Source organism: Panthera uncia, chromosome D2, assembly GCF_023721935.1.
Source record: "Panthera uncia isolate 11264 chromosome D2, Puncia_PCG_1.0, whole genome shotgun sequence".
NCBI classification, from domain to species: Eukaryota; Metazoa; Chordata; class Mammalia; order Carnivora; family Felidae; genus Panthera; species Panthera uncia.
This window is the reverse complement of record NC_064818.1, coordinates 79,947,293-79,960,663: the sequence shown is the minus strand read 5'-3', so window position 1 is coordinate 79,960,663 and position 13,371 is coordinate 79,947,293. Positions and strand designations below refer to the sequence as shown.

The 13,371-nt window shown below is 47.1% G+C and overlaps 2 protein-coding genes across 2 annotated transcripts in view; one reads left to right on the top strand and one right to left on the bottom strand.

The window, feature by feature from the left end:
• DOCK1 (dedicator of cytokinesis 1) overlaps positions 1-13,371 on the bottom strand; it is a gene marked incomplete at its 5' end in the record, with an annotated part of 461,308 nt that overhangs the window by 288,459 nt on the left and 159,478 nt on the right. The window lies entirely within an intron of this gene.
• Positions 1-13,371, top strand: part of INSYN2A (inhibitory synaptic factor 2A) — a 39,261-nt gene that overhangs the window by 20,733 nt on the left and 5,157 nt on the right. The window contains exon 2 of the mRNA XM_049645891.1: positions 298-369. Within this exon, the coding sequence (XP_049501848.1) occupies positions 298-369 (72 nt within the window). The remainder of the gene's footprint in view (positions 1-297; positions 370-13,371) is intronic.

Sequence of the window (13,371 nt, the reverse complement as noted above, 5' to 3'; positions counted from 1 at the left end):
CCATAAGCGTAAAGGTGCCCTGATTGTCTTTTAACAAAATCAGATTATCTCCTTCACCCGGTAGCTGATGTTCACATTCTAGATTTATTTTCCATATCATCTTCGCTGTAGACGTCGCATTGGTTTTGTATGATAAATGCAGACAGGAGCAAAATGGGAAACACACATTAATCAGTTTCCATTACCATGACGAGCGACGGCATTGGGAAGGCATCTGGTGTGAGTGAGGTGTCTGCTCTTTAACAGCCAGCGACCACCAGCCACCGCTTGTAATGCTCTCCTGTTCTTATCTTGTAGGCTTTCATATCGGACTGGGCAAGACACAGCTAATTGTGAGACATGCAGGAACAGTGCATGTGTTATCTATAGGTATGTTAACGTTCTCCTCCTCCCACTTTTCTATTACGAGTGACAAATGATGTTTACCCACAAATGCAAGAATCACTGGGGGCCGTGCTGGGATGATCGTATGAGACACCGAGTAAAGGGCCTTACCTGACCACAATTCTAAGCTACTTTTTCATACTCAGCCCCAGGTCTATGATCCCAGGATGAGGGAGAGCTTGAACTCGTTGGTCTTGCAAATGCATCTTAGTGGTTTTGAAAACGGGTAGAGAAGTTTGATGGCCTGCTGCCTCGGAATCGATAGCCATGAGCACTGTAGTGTGTTCCACAAAGCTCTGAAATATAAGCCCTTCAGATGGTATAGATCAAAGGCTGCAAACCACACCGCATGTGCTAGGAATACCGTAGAAGGACCCAGGCCGCTTGCATCAAATGCGCAATTTGTTTCCTTAGGAACTCACAGAGACTGTTGAAGTTGCAACTCTCGGGACTTAACCCCCTGTCTAGAACCCCGGCAGCTGTTCACCATGTTTCTTAATTTAAACTTTATTTAGATTACTCACCTCAACAAGAATACAGCAGAAACTTTCAACAGGGAAAAACCATGTTAGGCTCCTCGTGATAATTTAGGATTTTCAGACAGAGTCACAACCTTCAGAGAGGTTACGGTCTTTTTCTTCTCGGAAATGTAATTTTCACAAAGTGAGAGAGGAGTGAGAGATGTTATGATTTAGTTCATTGCATAAAATGAAGCTTGGAGGGCCACTGTAGTTGACTTCTCAAAAACAATTCTAACTGCATAGTTACATATCCAGAAATGTGTAAAAGAACTCCCATCTCCCCCGCCAGCAAATACACCTTCCAGAAAGATCTTCAGAGTTACCATCCTTTCCTCAAAAAAGTGGAGACAGAGAGAGGGTATAAATGTCTTCAATGTAGCAAACAGCTGGAGTCCACACAACCTTGGGCCCAGCACATATCTCCAGTCGGGGCAGAACATTCCAGACAGGACTCAGCCTCTTTAACAGCAGAGCTGAGTCACCTGGTGACCTTCTGTGGGACCAGGCAGAAGAAACCCAAGGCAGACATGAGCGCCGATGTCACACTAGCACATTCCTTACTGCAGAAGTTCTCAACAAAGGCAATTTTGCCTCCAAGGGGACATCTGGCAAGGTCTGGAGGGAGACATTTTCAGCTGTCATAACTAGGGAGGTGCCACTGGCATCTAGTAGGTAGAGGCCAGGGATGTTGCTAACGTCCGATAAAGCATAGGACAGCCCCACAACAAAAATTTATCTGGTCCAAAATGTCGGTTGCTCCGAGGCTTGACAAAGCCTACCCTACTGGAACCATCGCCAGGTTAAGGTCCATAAAAGGCACAGGACCCTGCAACCCTGCGGCAGCCCCCACCCAGCCTGCCAGCCCGCCTGACTGTCCTCGGCTATTAACAAAGAGGAAGGTGAAAAGCAAGCACCCAGGCAAGTTCTGTTTGTCAAGAACTCGCACAAATCGCAAATTACGTCCTCGGGGACCGCTACGTAGCAGAGGAGTCTGGTCAGTGGGAAGTTTCTCTACATTCATATCATGGAAGAGAATTTAGGGTCACCAGCGAAGGGATGTAACTCTGACATAAAATAACTTAGGAAAAGCAGTGAAGAACGAAAGCGCCTGGCATATAACCTCCCTGTTTGGCTTTCGTTACTCTGGGAGCTACAGGTCACCCAGTCTTTTAACGCAACAGAGCAGAAGTGAGCAGAGATTTCCAGAGAAGGTTCAGAGTGAGCATCATGAGCACAAACCCATTTAACATTTTGTGGGTGATTGAAAAAAGAATTTATTAGGACACTCTCCAGGGTAACTGAAGTCATTTAAGTAAATTTAGCTCTAAATCCAGAAGTGACTTACATTAAAAGTGATATTAAAAGTGATTTAACAAGCCTGTGAAGGACAGAAATTGGTCTTTTTTCAGGAATTAGCTTTGAGTGGTTGCTATTTAGACTTGGCTCAGCCAACATTCTGCAGGAATCCCAGGACACCAGCTACTGGCCCACTTTCTGAAAGAACTCTGAGGGTCTCGGAACCACAGGAAATTGCAAGTAATTGAGCAAAGACTGGCCAGTTAGAGGGACCGGGGCCATTGTGATCACTGTGCTTACCTCCTACAAAAATGGGAAAATGCATGCTTACTCACAGAGATCTTCTCGTCAAGAGATGGGACCACAAGGGAAGGCTGGCCTTCCCTTGGGGGTGTGCATCTCTCCCAGGTGCATGGGAGGAGCCACACAAACCCCCCACCGGCCCTCTCTCTAAATGAGCCAAGTATCCTTGGAGAGGTGGTAGCAGAAAATTGGGAATTTTAGATCTCGCGTGCAGGAAAGTATTTTAAAATCTCTCCTTCAGAGTGACAATTCCCCAACCTCCAAGCTTGTGTCGCACACAGAAGCTACCCTAGAAGGCCTAACAACAACGCTTCAGCTGGACTCATAAAGTCAGCCTTCCAGCCGTTAATCCAGACGAGGACCTTGATATCACTGACACGCTGAACACACACAGCCCATCAAGCTCTGTTCCCAATTTTCCTGCCCCTTTACGTTAGAAGTCATTAAAATTTAACTGTGACTAACTCGCACAAGGTTATATGTCAACAAAAAATTTAAACGCTCTGTATGCTGGTTATTGACACTGAACCAGAGTGTTCTGAGCTCCATAGATGGTAAAAGTGCAAGCTCACTTCTGGTCAACTAATTGAAAACCCAGTCAAAAGGGAAATCATACGCTTAACCTGTTAATTTAATCTGAATCCTATAAACGGAGCTCTTATATTTACTTGGTGGAAAGTTATGCCAGTCTTTTGAGAGGCGGCCCAGGTGTTTCCTGTGAATGCGGGCACCCCACTGGCTTTCCAAGTGATTTTCCATGAACCATCTTGTGAGGGAATCTGATTTCAGAAAGCTTCTAGATCCTGATTTGCCCCTACCTTTTTCACACTTGATATTTGGCAACACCTTCTTCTGTCCAAAGCGTCTAACTCACAGAAATAATTCTCTTTGACTAAGTTCTATTACGTTGGTTTATGTAACATTCAAGTAAGTCACATCATTTCAGTGATGGGCACCAACGGCATACACAGATCCAAACACAACATCCTCTTGGTGAGCACACAGCTGCAGAGCGAGAACAGAGAAGCCCGTTCACCAGGAGTGTCAGCCTCGTGTGGTTACGTCACGGCAGAACCACATCAGTGGTTAATCCAGGACAGCCGTGAAGGTGGCTTCCATCATACTGTCTGAATACCAAGGACTAATGTAACAGGATGAAGGAGATCCCGGTCTGGTTCTTGGAAGACTTACATCTCTCTGCGTCTGCCCTGATGGCTGACAGTTGTTGATACGCCTTGATTCGTAACTTCCCTATCACAGGGTTCCCTTTTGTCAAAAAGAAAGGGGAGCAAGGGGAAATTCGCCGGGTGATGTCTCAGTTTTCAGTCAGGCCTATGACTTCATCCTCAAATGTCAAATGCTTAATGAAGAATGGAGGTTTCTTTGGTGGAACAGCATTCAGAACTCGTTAGTCCTTTTGCAAGAGAAAGCACCTGTTTGGGGGAGCCCGTAGCATTACACAGCCACAGCATCCCAGAAGTACAGGCCCAAAGTGAGCCGGAGAGAGTGCCCAGATTTCATAGGCTTTAGGATTTAAGTCCATTTCTTCTCACCGAGGAAACCTGCAAACAAGTCCTCCTTCAATTCCTGCACACTGCTCTATAGAGACAGGGTCCTGTCACCAAGGGTCAAGTTAGCTCAAGGTCAAGGCCCTTGCAGTTGGTTCCAAGCGTTGTTCTTGCAGGTGGTTCCAAGCTCGCAGATCCTAGACTTCGGGAATATTCCTGGGAGTCCCCATACCACCATCCTGGCCGCTCTTCTTGGCCTTTTCCCATAGGATGCCTAGAGCACCTCGAGATTGAACACGTTAAAGGAGTTTCAAACTAAAGAAATTTTTACATGCCAAAAGACTGTGGTTATCCCAGGAACTGGTAGAACACAAGGGGCCACCATAGCTGCCATATGCACATGTTGCAATTTGTCATACCTGTTCCCTGGCAAGCAGAGAGCCCTGGAAGCCAATGAATTTGACCCCGCCTGTCTTGCATTTACACTTGAAACCCAATTCCCCTCTCTGAGCAGCATAAGAATCCACCGTGTTTCCAGTAGCAGTTGGCCCGGGGAGCTGCAGAGGGTGCCGTGTTCAAGACCTGGCTGCCTGCAGTTTCATCAACACGGTCCTGTAATAAATGTGTACCTTTGCCACAAGCAGCGGTACATATTTCTCTGTAAAAAATAAGTCTGTCGTGGAAATATACAGGACTTGGAAGAAACAGCAAAAGGACAAAAGGTCCTGAAGCAATTTCAGGGAAAAAAGATGCCAGTACCACAAGCCAAAGGTTGGCAACGTCAGCCTGCCAGAGCCTGCTGCTTAGGCACCGGGGCGCCCCAGAGGCCGGGGCTGAACCCCGACCCCCTCTCTTGGGTGGGGTGTCCGACAAATCTCTGTATCACGTGGGACAGCACGAAGGGATCAGGTAGATCCCTTCCGGCTCTGAAAGCTCCTTGAGTCAGGGATTTCCAAGTGATTTACAGCAGCAGTGAGTCTGAGCTTCCACGGAAAGTATCCATGGGAGGAAAAGTGTGGACAGTCACAAGGCATTTCTCACCCAAGGAATGTCCGTTCCTGCATCGGCAAATCGATTTATGCACAGCCGAACCACCATTTGTAGGCAGCGAATTGATTGCCCTGCTCACTCCAGTCCACTGAAACCCCAAACATCAGAAGTAGTATTTCCCATAACTGGGGATTTGGAGGTGGCTGACATGATTACCGTTTTTCCTAAGATGACATCCCCTGGATTGTGATCTGGACCAATTATGAAATTCTAATTAAAGACCGTCTCGGCATGAACAAAGATTAAAAGAGATACAAGTTTCAGGTTTCTTTAGCAAAACTTTTCTGGCGAATCATCCGTATTTCCTGTCACAATACGCTGTAATTATTTCAGAAAATGTTTTAGAGATAAATTACTAATATAATCTTTGCTCAAAAGCAGTTCAAAATCCTTTGTACCCAGCCTATCTTGGTAATTCTCTAGTCAGACAAATCTGCTGAGTCACCCTCCTGATGATTCACCTTTTGTTCCGATTGTGTTTCAGGAAGGAACAATGAAATACACCATTTCCCTCCCTCACTGAAGTGGTTAATTTCTAAAATAATACCACAACAAAATGGCTTGAATTCAGATTTGTACATTTTTATGAAAATAGCATGTGCCAAACTCAATTCCGAGGCTTTTGGGAATGAAAGCAAGATTTAAAAGGTAATAATGATGCTGATTCCAGATTCATTAAATAGCATCTCTACCAGAATTTAAATTTTTCCTGTAAGTGTTAGAAGTCTCACCATTAGTTGCAAGACCTGAGGCCACTGTACCCTCTAGGAAGATACTGCCCACACCTGCTCCATTTCTGTACATCAAGGCCACCACACAGTTGGCCTCCAGGGACACTAATTACGTGGGGGAGCCGTCGGGAGGCAGGAATATGGATGGACAGGAATGCCCGAAGTCTGCTTTGTTTTCAACACCAATGAGGGAGGGATCTTGCAGAATTTCATGTTGTCTGTGTCCTAATTTTGTCATTTGATATGATCCATTGATGGTCAACAATGGGCGGGATTTCAAACCACTATTTTGGTAAAATACCCAAGCCCTTTCCATTGGATGCTTATACGCATTTCTGCAGCAACCATTTCCACGGGACTCCTAGGAAACGACAGGCTCCACCCCAGTCACTGGGAGCTGGAAAGGAGTCTGTAACCTGGCTGAAGATAAACCCACGCACACCCCCTAGGGTAAGACTTGCAACAACAGAGCTCTGACAAAGGGGAACCTCCTTGTGCCACAGATACAAGGAAGAAAGATTAAGAAGGAGCTGAAGGAAGATGGGATGTTCCACCTGGGAGGGGGCCGACTCAGAGGAGGCAGGATCATCTTGGAAGGACACCATGTTGAGGAGGGTTCAGATGTGTGCTCCAGAGCCGGCTCCTCTGACTGCAGAGTCGGGAACGACCAGCAGGAACTAGGGAGAGAAACAGCCAGTGCTTCCCCAAAGATGGAGGGAGACGCCTCGCTGCTCATGCACACTCGTCTTTACAGCAGCTGGGAACTTTCTAGTACCTTGCAATCTCTGACTGCTCATCAAGTAGGCAGTTCTCGAATTCTGCACGTTCTTTTCCAAAACGACCGGAGGATTTCAGGAAAGAGGAGTACGTTTAGCCTTCCATGAGACCGGAGGAGGAACTCACAGAATTAATGGGTGGCATTCTCTCAAATCATTCTTGGTAATTCATAGCATCGCCAATAAGGGCGCCACATATGGGGATGCAGAGTTTGCAGATGAGATCGTGCACGGAGATTTTACTGATTCTGGTGTAGTGCACAAAGTGCAAAGAGCTGGTGAGGGTGACGCACGATCAGGACAGCCACCAGCACAGTAAGCTTCATAACTAATGAAGTCTTATTGTGAAGAGAGGTAATTGCATTTGTATGCATAAATGGTGCCAAATCCAGCCTGTCCAGAGCCCACTTGGAGTGGAATCTCTACAGCCTTTGTCATTTGGTGATTATCTCTTAGTGGAAGTGCTCTGTCCAGTCCGGCTCTAATTACCGCCACTTGGTGTAGATTCAGTTCTTTAACAACATGAACTGATGTGGAGGAAATTAGCCTTTTGTCTAATATTTAGCGCTCTGTTCTTAGTATTTACGGTGAATGATGGGCTAGGAGGAAGATGACAGAAAGGAGTCCCTGGATAATACCTTGCGCAGTGAGAGTCTGGCATGAGGAAGTATTTTTTTGATACAGTAAATTAAAAGTCAAAAAAAAGATTTAACGGACCTCAGAATTCTCCCTGGAAATTCCCAAAGCCAATAATGCAAGTGTTTTCTATTCTATCAGAATTTTAAAAGTATATGATTTCTCCCACCTCCTCCCAACATATATGGATTTGGGTTTTTGTAATAGTTAGTAATACCTTAATTCTAAAATGCAACTATGATACAGAGTAGATGCTGGAAAACCGAAAACTGATTACTGATCTCCAAGTACTATTTGTAAAGCAATCAGTTAAAATCTACTCAGCAGAGAAAGGCTGATTATATTGATAACCCTTCCCTTAAAACTCTCACCTTTGGTTATGCCCAAAGGGAATAGTTAAGGAGGCATTCACTGATGTCCAAAACTGCTGGGGGGGGGGGGGGGGAGGAAGGTTGCACTGTCAAAATCATGAGAAAATAGATGTAACTCATTTTTATATGAATATGGAGATTTTTCTAGGGGTTCAATGTAGGACTGGGTCCCTACCACAATGCCCTGAGTTAGATCCTTTGAAATCCCATGGGGAACACAGTGACTAGAAAAGACAGTGGTTGCTAGGGCCATACAGCTCACTCAGCTCTCCCATCAGTCATCCTGAAAGAGCTACTCGCTTACACATAGCATCCCTGGAGATACACCAGGGAGCCTGGGGTTTACATGGCCACTGGTGACACCAGAGGACACGTACAAAGAGATAATGGTTTTCTGGCCTGTGCTGTGAGACTATCATTAATTCCTATCAGTGCAGATAGCATTCCTTAGCTCAGATCTGAAATGAGAGAGCTCCATGGAGCATCTAGAATTCGAGTCCTGGGTTGGTGGCTCGGGGGGGGGAGGGGGGTCAGGTTCCTTTGCACACTACCTCCAGCACCGTGACCCCAGGAAGTCATTTGTCTCTCCGGGCAGACAGGTGCCCATCTTTAAAATGATAAGAGCAGATGAGGTGGTGGCCAAGATAATGGCCAACCTCACTCTGGTCGCCTAATGTTCCCCGTCCCCAGCCCCCAGCACCTGCCAGACTTACTATAACCAATTCTGGGGAGTTCCATGTCTTCTCATCTTAACTATAGTTACAATACACTTCCTGCCCAAAGACAAAACACTCATGCTCCTCATTGAAGCCAGGGACAGTAGCATGTTGGCAGGTTACATTTCATCATTACTGTTCCCTTGTAATTACAATGTATGATCTCTGTGGCTTGCTGGGCATGTGGTGTAAGATATGCTTAATACACATCCAAAGTCTCGTTAGTGATGTGGTCCCTTTCTAACTGGAGAAATTATTATGGGTAGAGGTTATAAATAGGGCTGAGTCTTTACACTTTGACCTCTCTGGGGTACAATTTGTGAGAGGCTAAAACATGGTTCCTTGATCCTGGTGCATTCTGGCCAGCCCATAAATTCGGGCACTTTGATAAGACCTGGGTGCAAGACCAGTATTTGTACTCCAAAGGAAGTCATAGCTAAGATGGAGATCGAGGACAGAACTCTGCCCAGCACCAAGGAAGAGGGCTGTTCTCCAGTATAGTCAAGATATAGAACCACTCAGAAAAGTCATTGTCTAACAATAACTTTGGCGATCATCGTATAATTATAGCAGGATAACAGACTAGTGTTTTTAGTTTTTACAACTGTAATAATTTCCTTGCCATAGTGTACCAGGAAAGGAGGGGGGGAGATCTTATAGTTTAGGGATTGATATTATTGAATACTCCTCTACTTCTGGTATTTTACATCTTATAGTGATTCTATAAACTTGGCTTATACACCTACTATGTGAAATAATGGTGAGGGAAGGATCCAAAGTTATGATGAATCATTTCTATGTTCAAAGGGTTAAAAAGCTGGCAATATAAATTATTAATATTTGAACCTATTGGCATGGGACTGACAGATAATATATAATACAGGTATATTAACACATAAACATATTTTGTATATATTCATTTAGATGACAGATTATAAATGTAAAATAAAAAACAGAACAGTAGCATTCTGTAGAGGTCAGAAGTGAGGGGATCTGGATTGAGTTCATCAGTTTATTTCAATTCAGAAGCAAAGCATGTTCTGAGCCTGACACTGTATTAAATACACCTCAGACTTAAGAGGAATTAAATAGGGTCTGTCCCTCAATGAGTTCAAAGTCATGAGAGAAAAACAGCTACAATCCAATGTGAAATGGACATGCTCTAGTAAAAATGCAGAGACAACGATGCCTGAGGGGCAGCTTGTTCCACATGAGTTTGGACAGGAAGGAGGGTGGGCAGATGTGGTTATTCTGGAAATCCCACAGAAAGAACAAGTGGCATGTAGCTAGGCTGAAGGATGAGCAGGACTTTGCCAAGGAGTTTCGGGATTTCTGAAGGTGACTATGGAAGGTTACTGAGAAGTGGTTAGGGAGAGAAGAGAGGGGTGTAGAGGAGTAGGAAACAGAGGGAGGGGAGAGGGAGGTGGGAGAGAAGGGGGAGGGAGAGAGAGGGAGAAAGAGGGAGAAGAAACAGAGGGAGGGGAGAAGAGGAAGAGAGAAGAGAAGGAAGTGGAGATAGAAGGGAGACAGGGAGGCAGAGAAGAGAAAGAAAGCCCACTGCTTGGCAGTTTCAATGGTCAGAGGAAAAACTTCTCAAGGTCTCAACAAGGGTAGTGGATGTTGGCCCAAGAGGAAGGATGCTGAGGGCAAATCCACTGACCCAGTTGGTGGGATCAAGCAGAAAGGACTAGTGAAGCTTGATGGCAAGGTGTGTGGCTTTGGCTACCTGGATGAATGCTGGCTGTAGGCTGTGTTTGAAAGGATAAGACAATAGGCTGGAAGAAAGATTTGATTTTGGACATGCTGGATGTATGATGCCCCCAGATATTCAAGTGGCAATGCACTTGGGAGAGTACGATGGCTATTTTGGGTCCGGGTTCTTCAACTACCTGGAGGTGTGGCCAGGGTCGTGTATGGAAACCAAGGCCCAGGAGGAAGAGATTTCCTAAATTCTCCCAGCTGGCAAGGGACACAGCCAGTCTAAAAACTCAGAGCCTAACCTTGGGCTCCCTCTGAACAACACCGGCGTTGTCCATGGTGCTGATAGGGAGCTTACAGATTCTAGCTATATACATAAAGCATTGCACTTTGGGGAACATGATCTGTCCCATCCAGATCTACACAGCAAGAGCCAGCACATACCCTGATGACTGTGTTTCTCTGCACTCGAGGTTGTGCCATGGAATGTCCACGTGGTGGAAGAGCGCATGTCCACCACCATTTTCGCAGCCCAGCAAGCTCAGGTCCCCCAAGGGGAGATGATTTACCCACAGTGGCGGAGCGCAAGTCAGTCAGAGCCACAGATAGCGAAGGGGACTCTGCGATCTCATTCAGGGAGAATTAAAAACAGACGCTTCTTCTCTGCAGTCTACGGAGCCTGCCGACGTTGCTGAGGCTGGAGAAATCCTGGATTTCAGGTTTTCCTCCACTCCAGAAAACACAAATGCTTGGGAGCCAAACTCACTTGCTTTCAACTCCTAACTGCTCCACACAGAGAACTGAAGAAAGGGATGTTTTAACTACGTTCCCCTTAAATTAACTTGAGGAGTTGGCGACAGCGTGCTAAAGAAACCATGGCGAGGTCCAAGTATTTATAGGAGCATCAGACAAGCAGAGCACCGACTGGAGAAGCTACAACCATACTCCTCTGCACAGGGAGTGGGGGGAGAGGTGTTACTACAAAGCTTAACAGAGTCTCCAGAAAGAAAACAAAGCTTGGGTGCCAGCTGACGGAGCAGCCTAAGATTTAGGATACACTTGTTTCTTTGGAAATGTACAGAATAATAATTTTTAAGAAAAGCCCCTATAGTTAAATTTTTCATTTTTAAAAAAAATTTTTTTAATGTTTATTTATTTTGAGAGAGAGAGAGCAAGAGACAGAGCATGACCAGGGGAGGGCAGAGAGAAAGGGAGACACAGAATCTGAAGTAGGCTCCAGGCTCTGAGCTGGAGAGCCTGACACGTGTCAGCACAGAGCCTGACACGGGGCTCAAACTCACAAACCATGAGATCGTGACCTGAGCCGACGTCAGATGCTTAACCTGACTGAGCCACCCAGGTGCCCCCAAAACTTGCACTTTTAAAAGATTAACCAAAGAAGTTGACTCGACAGCCCGTTGCTTTAATCATTTATCACAGTGGGTCACGTGGAGTAGGGCACGTGGCTTCAAGAATGCCTGTGCTGTTGCGTGATTCTGTTCACGTGGAGTTCTCAACACAAAGCCTTTGGTGAAATGGTTCGATTGGCGTGAGAAGGGGAAGCAGGCAGGGAATGGAGAAGTGCCAAGTTAAATAACAGCAGCTCCTGGGGACTTACGTCTTGGACACAGCCCCAGGACTTCGGGGCACTCTGCCTCACCCAGCACAATCTGCAGTCTGGGTTTTGCTCAAGCATGAAAGGCGAGAACACCTAGCACAGGTAAGGCTGGCCTGGCCACAGCCCCTTCACATTCATGCTTTGGAGCTCAAGAATCAGGACTTTTTCCAGACTGCTCATCCTCCTGACAGACAGGATTCCGCATGACCTACATCTCCCCATGACAGTGCATCACAAACACCAGATCCTGCCTGCAGGAGACGGGTGGCAGTTCCAGCAGCCTCCTGCTTCATGTGTGCTGACGGGCACACAGACCCCGGCGGGTGCAGAGAGCGGTGGAAACCCCCAGTAGAGTCCACGGACCTGGACTATGAGGTCTACAGCCCAAACTTGGAATACAAACGTCTCCATCTACTCGTTCCACCAGGGTTATGTCTCCGAGCTGGAACCACTCCAGGGAAGCAGGACTAAACTGGACAGTGCAGGCCGGTCACCCTCAACAAGGTGGAAAACACCACCCAGACCTCCACCTATGGCCCAGGCCTTCCTCCAGCCCACAGGAAGAATGAAACACAACTCCTGAGCTCCCCTGAGCAGAGCACGAGAACAGCTGACCACTCACGAGCGCCTAGGGACCCCGTCCATCCTTTCCAAGATCTTCAGACAGACTCTTCCAGAAAAAGAGAAGTAGGGTCTGAAAGTGTGGGGCCCAGCTCCAAAAGGATCCTTGTGTGTGTTGCAGAAGATGTTTCCTTATCTTCTTTGATTATGTTCTGACAGAATGGAGACAGGCAGATTCCACTTGGAGTGGGCTCCACGGCGGGACCCCCAGGAGAAGCCCTGTTGGTCTGTGGCAAGGAGTGGGCTCAGGGTGGGAGGAGAGGGGGGGCAGGGGGCATGGGCCACGTGACTCAACCAGAAGAGCCCAGGGCAGCTAGGACTAAAGAGGAGGTGACTTTGTCTTTTAAGGCTCTGCGTTCACTTGTCAATTCAGTAAGTATTATGTAGTCAACTGCCACGATCCAGGCTCTACTGTGGGTGCTGGGAACAGGGGATGGGACAACATTCCCCCAGTCCCTGCACCTGTATTTGGGGGACAAAGGCAAAATAATCAGGAAACAAATAAGTAAGTATTCGTGGTGAGGGCAGAGAAGGAGAAAAGAAAGGAGTGGTGGGAGGGACCTGTCGGAGGCGGCTAGAGAAGGGGGACGAGGAGTGGCCAGCTATGCCAGGGCCAGGCGGGGAGAAAGTAAGAGCCATGAAGACAATAGCAATGTCTTCAGCAGTGGTGACCACACCCGCATCACGGGGTCTGCCAGGCAGCCACAGGGCCCCATCCCCACATCCAGTGTCACTCAGGGCACTGCCTCTCCTGCAGGCACAGGACAACTGAATAACTCGCAGGGTTGGGGTCTGTGCGCAGAGTCCGAGGGCCCGATGTCCACTGGTGGCTTCTGTCCAAGTCCTCTGCTCCAGACAGGACAGCAGGTGCTGCTTCCCTCTGGCCATTTGGCTAAGACTGAAGGGACCTCTGCTGTATGTCAGCCACAGTTGGCCAGACTACTAACCTCCAGACACTGACCTCTCCAGTCAGTTGTCTGCCTCAGATCAACCCAGTGACTTGGTGTGTTCCTTCCACAATGACAAAAGGCCCCCAGGGGACAACAGGGCACACGGTACTACACATCATGTGTCTGATAGCCAGGGCACACCGTTCCACAGGCAGATGCACTGCCATGTGTGAGTGACTGGGGGGGGGGGGG